The 17015-nt window shown below is 35.8% G+C and overlaps 1 protein-coding gene across 5 annotated transcripts in view; it reads right to left on the bottom strand.

Moving 5' to 3' along the window:
* Nucleotides 1-1741: 1741 nt before the first annotated feature.
* Nucleotides 1742-17015, bottom strand: part of LOC116162871 (monocarboxylate transporter 10) — a 25664-nt gene continuing 10390 nt past the window's right edge. For 2 of the 5 annotated variants that reach the window (XM_031476618.1, XM_031476617.1), the window contains one exon: nucleotides 3365-5141. In XM_031476618.1, the coding sequence (XP_031332478.1) occupies nucleotides 3886-5121 (1236 nt within the window). In that variant the 5' untranslated portion in view covers nucleotides 5122-5141 and the 3' untranslated portion in view covers nucleotides 3365-3885. Of the gene's footprint in view, nucleotides 2039-3364; nucleotides 5142-9385; nucleotides 9724-15697; nucleotides 16215-17015 lie in introns of those variants that run through there. The other 3 variants (XM_031476616.1, XM_031476615.1, XM_031476619.1) reach the window with 3 other exon arrangements.

The following is a 17015-nucleotide window of genomic DNA, read 5'->3' as shown; positions in this document are numbered from 1 at the left end:
ACCTTGTATTCGAATGAGGTGTGTAGAATGTTTATAAAAATAACAATAAAAAACATTCGTTGCTTTATTACGACCGTGATACTTAGTAAGTCAACCCCTCCTGATGTTTCGTGAGCAATTTGACTGGATGTAAATGAAAAATTTACATTTTATTTCTAACATATCGTAAGTAAGTTTACGGTTTTTGTTTTTACAATGCTACAGTAGCATACGGGGAATTGTGGGGAATTTGACATGTCCAAGTGGGGAAAACGGCGCAAAGCCATTGGCAACACTGGACACGACTCACGAGCAAGTAGCAATGCTAAATGTAGTACGCACCAATATTGTGGCGGTAATTTCTTGGTAAATTGTAAATATATTTCTTAATACATTTTTCATGGGCCAAATATGCGTGTTTTAATTGAACAGGTCTCGTATTATCACAACGATTCCGTCATTTCCTTATCAATTATCTATCTGTTTGACTTTCCGGTTCGCAATTAATTATTATTATCTTTCCGTTTCAGATCACATAATGTTTGAATAAATACTTATAAATTAAGAAATTGCAAATCGCTAATTAACAACACACGTCAATAAAACATGCGACTATCAAAACTGCAAGCGTAAATAAAAATGATAAACAATTACATAACGAATTAATGTAGTTATGATCCGGGATACATTTGAATATCATGTATGTAAAAACAGCATCTCGGGAAATAATTCGTGGGGGAGCCTAGCTTTTAGACAGCGAAATTTGATGGCCGTCTGGCACACCTTCAAAGTATAGACTACCTACTGCAAGAAATCCAGGACTCTAGGACCATGGACAAAACGCAAACAATAGCACATTTTTTTTAATTCTTAAAAAATGCGCTAAAAATGAAGTTAATGATGATTAATCTTATAGAGCTCGAGAAGTGGCAATAAGAAAGTGTTTTTTTTTCTATCGGTTCAATAATCATCAGAAAAAAATAAAAACGAAATCGGCAAACTTCGGTTTTTCTGGCACATCTTCGGAAGTCATAAAAATTTTCTGGTTTTCTTTGAAATTGTGCAAATTTTGTGTAATTTGACCATCGTCGTGCCACTAGCAAGGGTTGAAAGTTGAATTATTATGCATCCCCTTTAGTAAGGGGGCATAGGGTAAGGAGATTTATACCTCGACAAGTTCAAGATATTTCATCATAAAACTCTTAATTATCGAGATAAAGTATAAAATTTGGTTAAAACATCTACATACAAATTTTAGAATTCTTAAAAATATAACCAACTCTGAAGCTCTATACTATATCGTTCTTAATAAACATTTCACAAAAAAATAGTGTATATCAAAGTTGTGTAGAATTTTATGGTCTACAATTTCTGATAACAATATTTATAAAATAGTTATAAAAAGATATGATTGAAAAACTATCAAACCAACCAAATTGCAAGGGGTAAGAAGTCGAAAACTTGGATTCTTATCCCCCAGATATTCTTCCATGACATACAAAAAAAATTGGAACTACTTCTCGTTTTGCAGGAAATGATCCATTTTCAGTCTCTATTTCCCGGACTATTCGTAAGTAACTGTAAACTGTCCATGTAACTCCAGATCGGACGAAGTGACATTTGAAGTTAACAAAAAATCAATTTGAAAAGGTTATCATGAAACTAATTATAGAACTCATCCAAGCATAATAAACAAAGAAAACGGTTGCAAATAAGGGCTGTAAATCATTATACAAGTTTCAAAAAACAAAATATATCAGTCTTATTGACAATAAATATATTCATATAAAATTACAAACAACTGATTACAATATAAAAATACCAAAAGAATCCAAAATGTAAGTAAGATACTTCACACTTAAGCACTTTTTAAAAGTCCTTAAAATATAGTTAAATAATTAACCTACACAAAAATAAATAAACGCAAAGCTTTTTGCATAAAATCATACTTTTAACGACAGAACTAGCAGAATTATAACAAAGCACACATTAAAACAAACACAAAATTAAATTCGATTCGTTACGTTTGGGCCACCTTCACACCGCTGACCAACAGCGTCTGCAAAATATGAATCAAAATTAGACGAAAATAATAAGGGATGCATGTATAGTAAGTATTTATTTTTAAAATTCTGCTTGTCACATCGTGAAAACAGATTTTTACAGATTCATACATTCAATACGTAAAACTGCGAGTACAAAAATATAATTAAATAATAAAATATCAGTAAACTGTTTTGGTTAGGTATATATTTTAGCACCATTTACATTCTAGCTTTCTCAATAATCTAAAATATAAATAAGTAGAGAGATTCTTGCTATATGGTATCAATAGTAATTGTAAATTTTACTCGATACCTGAGTAAACCTTTCCACAATTGGTCAGTTGAAATTGACTTTGATCGCGAACACCTTCGATTCAGTGAACTACACACTGACGCAGAGATTCAGTTGAACCCACTGTCAAGTGTTTCATTTTGTTCCAGTGGCCAAGCTTGACCTGGTTTATTACTTAGTTGTCACCTTTAGAAGAAGTAAGTGAAAAGCCATTATATAAGAGAGTTAAAAGTAAAATGGCGGGATTATTGGGTCACTAGATGAACACAAATCAAGGAACCAAGGTGCCTTACAAGACGCATGCGATTGACGTAGGGACCCAGAAAACTTTAGTGGCCCAGTTAACTTGACCCAGCCTTGGTTGGTTGGTTAGTATCTATTTCTTTGTCATTGTTTCAAGAACTTATATAACCTGACTATACCTATTGACACAAAAGAGTTCAATCTTAAAAAAATGTTACTTTTCGCTTATCTAGACATTTCATTTTCAAATCTTAAAGTTGACACTCTTGTTGTGATTTTAAAATAGAAATTAGGAATAAGGGTGACATATTTTAAATCAAAATGTAATACGTTTATGCAGAGTACGTTGTTTGAAATGAATTATTATAGCGGGCACATTCTGTAGTCGTTTAATTTTAATTTATTTGATTGATGGCGCATAAACTACTCAATTATGTTACTTCTATCTCACAAATTGACCCTTCGCTAGCAGTACACGATAGATATTATTGAAGTTCATTTTTTGTTATCCACAATATGAATATTTAAAATTTGTTGAATTATGAAAAGCATTCTTGAATGTTGGTCATAACAGTTAATGAAACAAGAACTTTTAATAACTTCTAATTGATTATCCTTGTACGTCGGTACAAGTGATAAAAATTTGTAATTTATATGACCAGAGTAAAAGTGAAATGTGTGTCATTTTTGATAACCTCCCTTAACGATTTGGGAATGATAGCAACATTATTTATATTTTTATTTAAACACCCACATTGTATGTTGTTATAAATTGCAACAGTCAATGCAAAATATATCGAACGAATTATACAAGATGCTTTTTTTAAAGAATTTCCAAATATCTACATACAATTAAAAACCTACGCTAAGCTCAGCGCAACTGAAACGGACAAGATGTGTAATTAAACTTACAGAGGCTAATGCCCGCGGTTTCACAAACGATGATTAATTTTAATCATTGATTAAAAATTTTCGAGCACCTAACCTACGTGGTATTCAAAGCGAGATTCAAAGGTAGTGTAACATCGTTTATGAAATCGAGTATAATTAAAAGTAAAACTTAAGTACCTAACTTCGACAAGACATCAGGGTTACAAAATATTTTTCTGAAAGATAAAACTTTTAATCATGTTTACTTATTCTAATGTTACTAATCCTATAGTGTTGAGAAGCCATTTAAAAGGGCGGTAAACGGTAATCTTATTTGTTTCGTTACTGATTCTAACACTATAGGAACACGGGCATAAGATTACGTTAAATGACAGTAAAACGTATATCACAGGTTGAATCACACATGGCAATTAACAAGTACTACCCTTACAGTAGTTACAGTATTGTATAATCGTAACGTCTTTGATTTGTACAGTTACCCGTTACATCACAATTAAGAGAGGAAGTTACAGTATCAGATGTTAAAAGCCTACCTGAACTATTAAGGTACTCGTCCTTTTTGTTGTAAGATAAAGAATCGTTCAGGATGTCACCATTTAGATGTTTGTGTTTCTGCAAAGGCTGTTCGGCTGCATCGGCTACAGTTGCGGGAGATTTTACAAACTTAATTGCAAATAAAGCAATTGACCCGATAATTGGCGGAATTCCAGCGCAGACAAAAGCTGTGACATAGGAGCCAGTTTTATCGTATAAAGCGCCAGCCAAATATGGTCCAAGTGTTAAAGGTACAGAACACAAGCCAAGAATAAAACCAATCGCTTGTGTTGCTCCATCTTGGCCGCATAATTTAAATGCGACAGGTCCAACCATTGATATAAAACAACCGTCAAATAAACCCAAACAAAGAGTTGTCGCAAGCAATAATCCAAACGTATCACATGCGGGCATTAACATTGTCATCACCCCCATCACAAACAATGCCAGTTGCTGTAAATATATCCGGTTGACTTTAGGTAAATCAGCAAGATAGCCAAAAATCAATCGGCCGAACAGTGAGGTAATGCCTATGCAAGTTACTGGTAGCTTCCCATCTGCATCTTTCGATATTACCACTTCCACAAATTTTGGCATATGAACATAAACAACAAAATATCCAAACAACGAAAATGGTATCAGCAATGCCCAAATTACGTACTTCTTATTTTTCCAAATAGACACGTTAAAGGCAGTCTTACACATCGTCTTTGCATCTTTCTTCTCGACAAAGTTCAGTGGTTTAAAAACTACTGCACAGCCCATTATTACCGCTACCAGTAGCGCCAAAATTCGAAAGGTCCATGCAATTTTTACATTTTTAAGCAACCAATCTATGAGATATGACATTACTATCGTAAACGTAGAACTTCCCGACGTAACAATTCCGTTCACAATTCCTAACCGCTTTTTAAAATAATGTCCGAGAATTGCCAATGATGGGGTATACGCCAACGCACCACCGAAACCGTACATTACACCGAACGTAAAATTTAAAGCGTCGACGTTGTAGTCACAGAACGACGACACAAGCATTCCTCCCGATGCTATCGCACCGCCCAGGAACGTCGTCGTCCGTAGACCAATACTGTCCGTTAAAACACCCGCTACTGGTGACATTACGAATACTGTACCCATACTTAACGACTCCACCAAAGCTGCAACAAACAATATTAATATTAATAAATGTACACAAATAAAATGACTACGAGTATATTACTATTAATGTTATTGAGAGTTAGTGGTTACAGAAGATGCAGATCAAACCGTAACCCCCTCTTTTAATGTACAATTTGGTGATCTGCCATCGCATAGCAATATTGAATTAAATTGTTGTGTTTGGTATTGTTTTAAACGACGACAAAATAGTGTTAAATAAATTGTTACCACGAAGGCGTTGAGGTCCAAGGAGCAAAACATTTCCTTGCGCTATATTTGGAGAGGCTAGCTACGTTATAAACAAATTTATCCATCAAAACTGTGCACCTCTACTCTGTATACTACATAAAACGCCAACCGGTAAAAAGGTTAAAGACAATTAATTCGTGCTTTTGTTGGCTGTCAAAATGCTAAATTATCAGGATAATTTTGGACATTTCCATAATACGGAATATTGCTAATCATTCCATTAAATAAACCAAATTGGAACTTAAAAAAATGTGAGGAACTTGAAGCACGGTTGTGCCGCTTTCAAATTCGTCAATCATCTTGCGAGGTTCACTTTCAACGAGTATTTTTAATGTCATTAATAAAGGGACGCACAACGTAACTACAATATCAAGATGTTTAAATGTTTGTAAATAGCTTAATAAAACAAAAACTTAAAAATTTAATATTTATCGCGAACAGCCACCCCCCAAGGTACCATATGTATCTAATTCAAAATGTCTTTACTTTCTCAGCGGAATAAAAAAAAAGAACCAAAGAAAATACTAATAATGTAAAGTAATAAATAGTAGGTACATTTTTAATCATGCATAAAATACATTTACCAATTCTACTAGATCAATAATAAATACTCCTAAGCCAGTTGATCTGTTAAATGACTGTTCTACTAAGCAGGTCTGTGAAGTTGACGGCACCCAAACCAATTTCTTTACATTTATAGGTGGAATTCATTTGTTTATCGTTTGTTTAGGTTTGTTCAGCCATTTTTTACGTTTGTTTAGGTTGGCGTCTAACGAAAATCAAAATAGGTTATGGGTGCCGCCAGCTTCACGTCAGCGGCATCCATGGTAGGATTTTGCACTTTTATTGATTGCAATCGTTTGTTTATGATTTGTTTAGCCACAGCTGAGGGTTGTTTAGATCGGTGTCTTAGGACATTGGATGAGGGTTTAGGTTGGCGTCTAACGAAAATCAATAGTATATTATATACAGGGCCGCCGATAAGGGGGGGAAGCCGGGGCATTTGCCCCGGGGCCCGGTCATATTCTGGGGGCCCGGCCAAAAGAGATTTTGAATTGATTTTTAATTGTATTTTTAACAGAAATCTGCATATGCATATCTCTATATGAGAGAGTAGAATATAAAAAAATGCACAGCAGAAGATTTAAAAAACCATACCAGTGAGCAAAATTTCCTAATTACGTCGCAGTGGCACAAGGCTCGCTAGGTAAAAAACCGTTTGAGATCGACTATGGGTCAAGATCGTTAGATCAATCTCGGCACATTAGCTCTTGAAACACAACTTGCTAGAGAAATTAATTTTGAGCGAGTGATATTCACTTTTGCTAATAAGAAAATCCGCAGAGTTAAATTGCAATTTGGTTATTTGAATTCTAACAATTCATAATAAATTATGAAAATTGCGGTGTCTGTATGAAAATTATTCAAATGTTCTCTTTTAAATCCAAGTAGTAAATATTGAAAATGTCTAGTTTAAGATAAGGGTGATGGACAACAAAAAATTTCAATTATAGGGGCCCGGTCAAAAAATATTCCCGGGGCCGGTCGAGGCTAACGGCGCGGCGGCCCTGATTATATACCGCGGGACTGAAGTAGTACTTTTAATCCCGAAGGTAAAGTTTATGACCCGACCGAAGGGAGGGCCATAATTTACCTGAGGGATTAAGACCACTACTTCAGTCGCAAGGTATATACGATATTTTTCGTACTTCCGAAACTGAAACACTAAATCTGTATGGAGTTAGAGAACGCGTTCTTTCAAAAAATCGCTGCTTAACAAGTTACCATAGGAACGTTGCGTTGGTATGACAATCCCTATGCTATGGTAACAAAAATAATTTGGAAACTGTCATTGCTAGTGTCATAATTTTGGTGGTGGGTGACAAAGGTGTATTTGATATTGATAAAAAGCAGCCAACTAGGTAAAGAATTGATACCACCGAAATCCAAAAAAGTATATGAGCAGCAGTACGATACGTTTAAGAAGTGGTGCCGCATACAAAATGTGGAACAACGTACTGAAATTGCCTCGTTAGTAATTTCATCCTTCCGGGATTTTCGTCCAAATTTAATCCCGGCGGGACAAAAAGTGACACTTCAGTACTTGTCATAACGGAGTGAAGTTGTCACTTTAGTCTCGGAAGTACGAAAAATAGGTTATGGGTGCCGCCAGCTTCACGTCAGCGGCACCCATGGTGCGAGTAATGCTTACATAGAACTATAGAAGCATATCGACAATTTGTTGATCTGCAAAGTGACATTTTGTTTTTTAAAACGGCGAAAAGTTTAGCAACTGTAGGAGCTATAAAGGCAACATATGAATACCGGGCTGAAGCACTTCGCTAAATACTCCAACCAAACATTATGCTTCCAAAACCTTTACGTTCCAATCGAACAGTCGTAGAGTACGATTGTACCATCAATATAGTACGATTAGCACGCCAATTGCTTGATCGCTATCCTTCAATTACACTAACTTTAAACTGCAGTACTGGTTGTCAGCGACCAAAAAAAATAGACTTCGTTGTGGTCGATACAGATCCTGCAACGATAGTTAACGAAGGAATCCAATCAATTGTACCTGCAATACACAAATCGTTAGGACTACAGTTCCAGCCGGGTCAAGACCGCTTACGTAACAAAAGACCACATCACGATTGTACAGGTTCAATAACTACCCACAACCACATATTAGTCGATACCGATTTTATTGGCACACAGCTGCCATTCAAAAATCAATCCAACAATAGTCCTGTGCGTTTGAATCAAATACCAAAAACAATTAAAATATCTGAGTGTACTCATCAACTGCTTGGAGTGGTAGCTTTTCGCCCGGGGCACTACACTTGCTACAATCGAAGACTTGCGAGCGATTCTTGGGACCTTCACGATGGACTAGTGAATAAAGTCCGTAAAAACATTTCTGGCATAGAAGAGATTGTCCCACATCTACTCTTTTACATTTAATAATAACTATTTCTGCAGTACTGTTATGATATTTTGCATTGAAATAAAAAATTGAGGAAAGAGGGTACATACATAAGACGTACGCTTGTTGGGATCCAATTAGGCTTCTCAATATGACCGACTTTTGCAGTTAATTGACATTTACGGTAAAATGAAATACCTACAATGGTTAGCTAGCTGTAAATCGTGTAATATAATAAAGTCAAAAGCTACAGAAGAAACGAAAATTACATTTCATAGGTGGTAACCATGTTATATTTCTTAAAATGGTTTTTTCACGATATTTAATTTCATTCATTTTGCAGGTTGTGATACAAATCCATTACCGTAGCAATAGTGTATAAAACTGTGTAAAACAACATTTTGAAATACATCTACTTTTCAGGTTTCCTTTTAGATAGATGGATTTGGTTTATAAGAAGTGATGAATCTGTCTGTAGTACTTTCAGTACACTATCCGCCAAAAAAATAAAAATTTAATGTGTGTAGGTACGCCACTGCGCGTATGAACGTCCGCCATATTGAGAAGCCTGATAGGATCCTAGCTAATAATACATAAGTTCCTTCCTTAACCCTTTAACGGTTGTGAGGAATACTTTGCTGTTCTAATTCAAAAGTCATTATGAGTCGTTATGACCGTTACTGGCGAACCTAAGACCCTCGTCCAATGTCCTAAGACACCGATCTAAACAACCCTCAGCTGTGGCTAAACAAATCATAAACAAACGATTGCAATCAATAAAAGTGCAAAATCCTACCATGGATGCCGATGACGTGAAGCTGGCGGCACCCATAACCTATTTTGATTTTCGTTAGACGCCAACATAAACAAACGTCAAAAATGGCTGAACAAACCTAAACAAACGATAAACAAACGATTCCCACTTATAAACGTAAAGAAATCGGTTTGGGTCCCGTCAACTTCACGGACCTCTACTAAGCAGTTAATAATTAATTGTAAAGATCAACATTTAAGTAACGGAGCGAAAATAAGTGGGTGTATTTCATAGGTCAACAAATTCATCACTTGTACGGAAATATACAATTTAAGATCAAACATGAAACCGACATACAACAAAAGGAATAAACTTTTTTCCCACACACTCCACTTTTATATTAATCCTTGACTTTTCATTGTAATAAAAGGAATGAAAGTGATACTTGATTGTGGTTATACGGTTATAGGTAATAATTCCGTGTGGTAATTTACAGTTTAAATATAAATAGATTAACACCTGGAATATCGATCTATGTTACACAAGTGTAATAGGATAAGTGCGAAGAAATATAAAATTATACGGAAATAACATGGCTTTTGCGATAGAAATCGATCTACCTGCACGTATTCAACAATGATATTTGCTAAGTAATGATCAAAAGTTCAGCATCCAGGTCCTAAACAACTATTTTTTCCAAAATGCCTCCTTGAGAGATATGTAGTACGCCCTCAAAAGTCGCATTTTGTAAAAAAAATTCTAAATTACTTACCGCAAGTTGGTCCAGTCCTTAACCGAGACGACGGAAAATATCGAATAATGCCTGAGGTGCATACACAATTTGATTTTTCATCGTTCCAAATAATGCATTTCCAATATATACATGTGTTATGATTATTGTTTGACCAACATTAAAATGCTTCATACGAATCAAGTAGCAACTTTTTTTATTACATAATATAACTTCATCAATATATTTGACAGGCCGTTTGAGGGCCTCTCACTATGACCTCGGGCGTCATAGACGGCTTTATATATTTCATATGACATGTATAACTGGCATATAATAGGCAAATGAAAAAAATAAACACATTTGTTATATTAATTATGAGATTTATAAACTGTTATTGAAATAAAGTTTATCTGTAACCACTGAATAGTATTTCAGAGAATTCAGAGCATCTGATGGTTACGTGAAGTTATTAAACCCCCCCACCCCTGGTACAACCATGAAATTGATAACATGGCTGGAGTGGAGGGCACCCTAATTAAGCGTTTTCAACAAAAGCGGGAGAAGCCCTCAATTTTCGACGATCTTAATACAAACTTCACAATAATTTCGGCGAAATGTGAGGTTATGTTACTTCATATTTCATGATTACTTTTAAGTTGGCAAGAGTGTGCGTAACATTCCAACTCCAATTTCTTATGAGGTTACGGTATTTTTCCACGATAGTACCTACTGTAGAATTATTTCCCAAATTTGGGTTTTTGCAGCCCCTAAAAATTTGCCGCTATGGTCCCGGGTCCCACATAGCACCATGCTAAATCCAGCCCTGATAGGAATGTAATTACAAAACTAACAAATGCCCTTGTTTTTGCGTGTAAAATTCATCGGTGGAGAAAAAAAGAAATTTTCCATTATAAGAAAAACCCCGCCTTCATATTTTTAGCGTTCTGTATAAGGTTCTTCTTGAGTAATAAATCTTAAGGATAATTTCACAACGCACCACCGGCCGATGGCATTTGTAATTTTAACAAAAATTACAAAAATACGGTCATTTAGATAGCTAGGAGCTCGGCTAGGAGGAAGTCTAATGTGCCTTGGTTTATTAGTAGTTAGTTCCACACCACCAGGTACCATCACTTTAAAATTCTAATATGTACTCCCTCCTAATCTCAAAATGGTCTCTACTAGTACATAGATAAATAGTACAATCTATGTTGAAACTCTTTACGGAGATTAACAAAAGTATCTCTTATCATTTGTCTACATTCCTGTGTTACTCTGTGTCTTAGCTTTTGCATATTGTTAAGTGGAGTCTTATACACTACCTGTGCCAATCTATTTACCAGGATTCCGTCAACTGCAGCACTTCCTAATCAAATTTCGCTGTCTGAAGCCTCCCCCCCCCCCCCCCCATGAATTATTTCCTGAGATGCTGTTTTTGGAAATAAAACGTGCGTTTTACTGTTGCAACAGCCATTTGGTCTCAGATTTTGCATACGCATGTCTTTAGTAGTACACAAGTATCAAGTCTCAACGAAAGTAATTTCTGCCAACCATAGTCCTCCTCCTCGACCCCTTATTGTGATTGGTTACAATTCCTTATATTATCTCAAGAACAGATTGTCGGAGGAGAGTACTCACAAAGGGCTATTGGGATGCCTTGAAGAAATATATCCATTGGTAATGCCAAAACTTTAAGAGTCTTCTGTACCCACTGCACCCAATGCAAATTTCCATAAGAGCACCCGCGATAAAAACTCAAGTTGTTTTAAAAAAAATGTGTAAAGAAACTATTTTATAAATTTAGACTTTTATATAGGTACAAAATGTTCGGACTATTTTTTTAAATTTATAGCAACTGAATACCGATTGTTTAAAGATTAGATGTTTTGCACCGATTATTGCGCTAATCTGTTTGATTATTTTACTCCCGATCAAGACGATTTATGGAAGAAGTATACCGACAGTTTTATAGATAAGTTACTTCTAAACATTGGCCCGTATGAATAAAAGTAAGCAAATATATACTTGCAAAATTCAAAGTAATTACTCGTAAGTGCTCCTTCGCACTGGACGACTTAGGAGCGCTGCTAAGCAGAAAGACAGGACGCAGTGCAGCGCTGCTAAACAAACCAGTATAAAGGGGCACTTACGAGTATTTACTTTGAATTTTGCAAGTATAAGCATTTACTTACTTTTATTCATACGGGCCATTACCCCAAAAAATGAAATCGTATTTTACCCAAAATCGTCCTAAAACCTTCATTTTCATGCCTACTTTCTGTCAGGAAATTTTAGTTTCCATGACAGGGGCAGAGCTGACTACGTTTCCTGCCGCTTGTCACTTTACTGGCCGCAACGTCACTTTACTGGCCGCATTTGTTACATTGCTAAATGTCTATAGTGACTCTTGTCACACTGACAGATTGACATTAATCAAAAGTTCTATATGAAAATTAAAATTTTATATTAAAATACGATTTCGTGTAAAATTTAATACAACACTCGTCAGTAAAATGACATTGCTTGATTCGGAAATTAAAGTACTCGGCCCCAAGGGGCCTCGCACTTCAATATTTCCTCGCCAGTAATGTGTCATTTTCCTGACTTTTAAGTAAATAACCTCGTAAGTAACGATTTTGTAAATAAAATCTCGTCGGCGGCGAAGTCGGCGGAAACTAACTTAGGAGCAAGACAGGAGTTGACATAGCAAGAATATCATCTTGTGCCAAGATTTGTTACAAAAAAATGAAGAAAAAAATGTCAAAGTTAAAAAATTAAATTATGTATCAACCAAAAAATTGACCGCAGCGTCAGATCCTCTCCGCCCGCACACAAAGAAATTTTACAGAACCCTACATATTGTTGGATTATTTGTAATTAATGGATAAAAATCACATGGAAACGATAATAAGTCCTTCAGATCATACCAGCACACGGAACCCATTAATATCCACTGGTCTCCACACCAAGGGAAACAATAAAATGAAACATTTAATTTTTGTTACGTTTTCTCGTTGTTTTTATGTACGTACTACATGTTTTCTATGTTCCACCCCCCCCCCCCTCCCCGAGCACGAAAGCAGGAATACTATGGTATCGACATAGCATTTAACAAAACTACCTACTAATCCGAGCTAATCAAAAGTGATTCAGTAAAGCTTAAGTGCCTCAAAAACTTTTTTAAAGTAATTCATTATTGTTTTATAGCGAAGGAGTGTTTTATCGCTGAAACAGAAAACATTGTTTTCATGATTTGCGCTCGGATTTGCATAAAAAGTGAGTCAAATTCTTGACAGAAAAGCTTCCTAGCTCCCCTCAGACCAAAAAGCGCTCTTCGCCGTTTAACGTCTTCGCTTTTTTTTACTGTTGTTTGTGTTTATTACTAATACTTATTACCAATAATTCATTTATTATCTAACGTCAGTAAACACAAAGCTCCTTTTGACGTAAGAATAAGAATGACATTTTACAACTTATCCCTTAACATGGCACTACACCCTCATTATGTTGTCAATGACCTTAGAAATGTTTTTAGTTTTTTTAATTTGACATTTTTTTTTCTCAGTTTTTTTGTAATAACACCTGGCACAATATTTGTAAGCTGTACATACACAGAAAAATAAGATCTTTCGAATAACTTAATAAAAATTTTAGGTTGCTATTTGAAAAAAAAAGTTCGATGCCGTTGCGGCGCTCCAAATTTTTAGCGCATTTTTGGTAACAAAAAGGAGCTTATCATTTCACTTTGTCCGGCTGGCTGGCTGGCTGGCTGGCTGGGCGGATTGAAAAACTTTTGATCTAGACATCGTAGAGAGGTCCGGTTTTTTGCATTATCTCCGTCTTGTCGAGTTATTGGCGCAATGGACATTCATTAAACCCGTAGTGGTTGCGTTTAATTAGAATTTGCGAAATAACTAACGCCGCTTGAAAACTTGTCCGTGCGTATATCGATTTTAAGCCGATCCGATTGACGTAGAGGAATGGCTTTTTTTATAAAATATACTTTTGGCATTGCCTAACTACGGTCACTAATATGACTTATCTAGGATAATTACTTCAAGGTGAAAACTAATCAAAATCATAACACGGTGATGAGTTTTACAGTTTGTGGTATAATTTTGGTTAAAAATATCGTATCCAGGTCTGAGCGGTTTTTAGCGTAACACAACGAAGTTGAGGTAACGCTTATGTGCTCGTGTTTCCGTCTGTCCGTCCGCCCGTCCGTTCCATCGAGATCTCGGCCCCTGGGACACCTAGAGACTTCGGGTTTTCGCTAATTGATAGCTGCTATGGTCTATATTTGCCCATTTCAGACAGTTTTATTGCACTCTCTATTTTGCGCAGACTGCGCATTGCCAACTTTCTTATTTATGGAGATATTTCTTTGAAATTTTAACCACAGATGCTTCTAGTAAGGGCAAACATTGCGCACATACTAAAAATTATGTGTGCGCATGCGCAGTCCCTGCGCAATGCCAACTTTCCTATTTATGGAGATATTTCTTTGAAATTTGAATCACAGATGCTTCTAGTAAAGGCAAACATTTCGCAAATAGTAAAAATTATGTGTAGGCATGCGCAGTGACTGCGCAATGCCAACTTTCTTATTTATGGAGATATTTCTTTGAAATTTGAACCACTGATGCTCCTAGTAAAGGAGGTCAACTTGTTGATTGCAGCGTTATCGGAGATCGGGGATTTCATTGAGGCAACTGAAGACGTCTTGATTATGGGAGACTTTAATTTCCCATTAACTGTCGGAAATCGGGTAGAGACATTTCTTCAAGAGAAATTCAATATAGTGATCATCTCTCCCCGAACAGTGACAACGAATGGCGGAACAATAATTGATGGAGTTTTTGGCAAAATGGTCAACTACACTGTTGATTGTTCGGTTTACGAGTCGTACTGTTCATACCATCGTCCAATTATTATTAGAGTTCGTGAAAATTAATAAAGAAATATATGTTTGCATATACCTTATTTTATAATTAAAATTTTCTGATAAAATACTGATTGCTAATGCAATACTGATCCGTCACGCCAAAAATGCGCTGAAGTCTCATCGATGCACATACGAGGACTTTTGTAATTTTTTTTTCAAATATCGGTTCGGTTCGTTATTTTTCGTTTCAGTATGCCTAATATACAAATCCAAAATTTGAAGAAAATCCGTCGAGCTGTTACCTCGGAAAATTGCCAACGTATGCACGTACGAACGTACGCACATACATACAGACGGAAAAAAAAGACATTTTATGATGTCCAAAAAACGGTGATCGCAGTAGCCGCCTAGCTAACGCAGGGAAGCTAATATACCTGTGATTTACCCAATATGAAACAATTGTTCAAAAATCTATACACATCAGGGTGCTCAGAAATTCATATTACAAAGTTCTGTTTTAACAATCAAAATGGAATGGAAATTTTAAAAAAATGTGCAGTTATTTATACCTACTTTACCTATCTATTTTTAGTCGGTTCTGATTCACTACAACCGTCAAGGAAGAAATGCATACTATTTTATGAAAAACGTAAATTTGAGTGAGAGTAAATTGGACACTAAGCATGGTCAGATTGTTAAAGTAAAATACCACAAGGCGCAACCCTCCCGGGTCATTTAAGAAATTTTTTGGAACTAATTTTATTCCGCACAATGATAATCAGTAGGTACCTATGTACCTATGTACCTATCCCGTTACTCAAAATTACCATAATTGAAACCCGAAACCTTTACTCCAAAAATCCTATGAAATTACATTTGAAAAATGAGCGAAAATGCAGTAGTTGCAAAGAATGATGAAATAGATTTGTTGTCTTGCATAGTGATCTATTCACTGTTACAATACATTTTTAAATTGTTTATAAAAAAAGATAGGTAGGTACTTGCCTGCTTTACGAGAGGCGGCGGTATCGTTGATACTTTCTAAATATGTTGAAAATTCTCGATGAAAAACTCCACTAGAATTAATAATTCCAAACAAAATTCCGTTGCAACAAAACGAACAAATCACAACCATCCAAGCTCTTGCACCCCCATCGGGTGGTATTACTTGCGACCGATCAGAATTTTCAATAAGTTTTTTGGGTGATTTAACACCATTTTGCATCGATTTAACATTTAAATTGTTGTCTATTAACGTACTCTGTACGTCATCCATCGTTAAACTCTGATCGGCGAATATGAATAATTAAGGCAAATAAAATCGAGGGACACGTGTTTTTAATTTACGAAAAACTTGAACGGTAATGTAACATAATAACCAACGTAAAGCACTACAAGTGAGCTCGATCGCGTTTCAACAGTAGTCCTATTTAGATATAAATAAATTATAAGCGCGGTAATTCTAATTTAAAAACCGTATTGGCCCCCTACTCCTATCATTCACTACGATACGACTGCTCAGAGTAAATCCAAACTCCAGTTATTGACCGTGCAATACTCACTCGTAAGATTGGCTTAATAATATTATCCTAATGACCTAATCTACTGCTAAGAACAGAAAGTAAAAGTATTGCTAGAAATAGTAGCGATATCGCACGTATAGCGATAGTATATTGGATGTTAATTATCCAATTTCGCATTGCATTTTTGTTGATAAATTATGTTTTGAAGAAACTTATTTTGATATGCTTTACTAGGTCAATTGCATCACCACAATACAATCGCAAATTACATTTCAACCAAATTTCTAGCGATTTTTTATGAAAATGGGTTTACCAACAAAGTTTACCCATCCTAAAACGTACATATCTGGCTATGGAGTGAATGGAGCCCAACACAGTGGGCCACACACAAAGAGGAATCCCACGACCAAACGAAGGTAATACAGGTATTATCTTTGCCCAAGCCCAAACTCACAACGCGGGATGACTCTGTGTCCCGTGGGTCTGAAAAGCGCACTAACACTATATTTTCTAAACAGAAACTAATGAAAACTTTCATAAGATCAACAATAGGAAATAAGAAACTCCATTGGATCTAATAAGTAGCGAAGCAAGATGGTACCGACCGACGGCATCACCGACTTAACAGTCACAACACTCTCATATTTTTTCTGTACTTCGTCAGTATTCGGAAATGAATGCGGCAATAGATAGTTTAACAAAAAAACAGCTGAAATTGGGTCAAAGCTACTTTAAAAAAATTCCCGTGCACCTCTGCATCTGAAATTCTGTAGCTTTTTTATTTCCCCCCCCCCCCCCCC

The sequence above is a fragment of the Photinus pyralis genome, unplaced genomic scaffold, assembly GCF_008802855.1.
Source record: "Photinus pyralis isolate 1611_PpyrPB1 unplaced genomic scaffold, Ppyr1.3 Ppyr1.4_LG2, whole genome shotgun sequence".
In the NCBI taxonomy this organism is placed as follows: domain Eukaryota; kingdom Metazoa; phylum Arthropoda; class Insecta; order Coleoptera; family Lampyridae; genus Photinus; species Photinus pyralis.
This window is presented reverse-complemented; position numbering and strand designations above follow the sequence as displayed.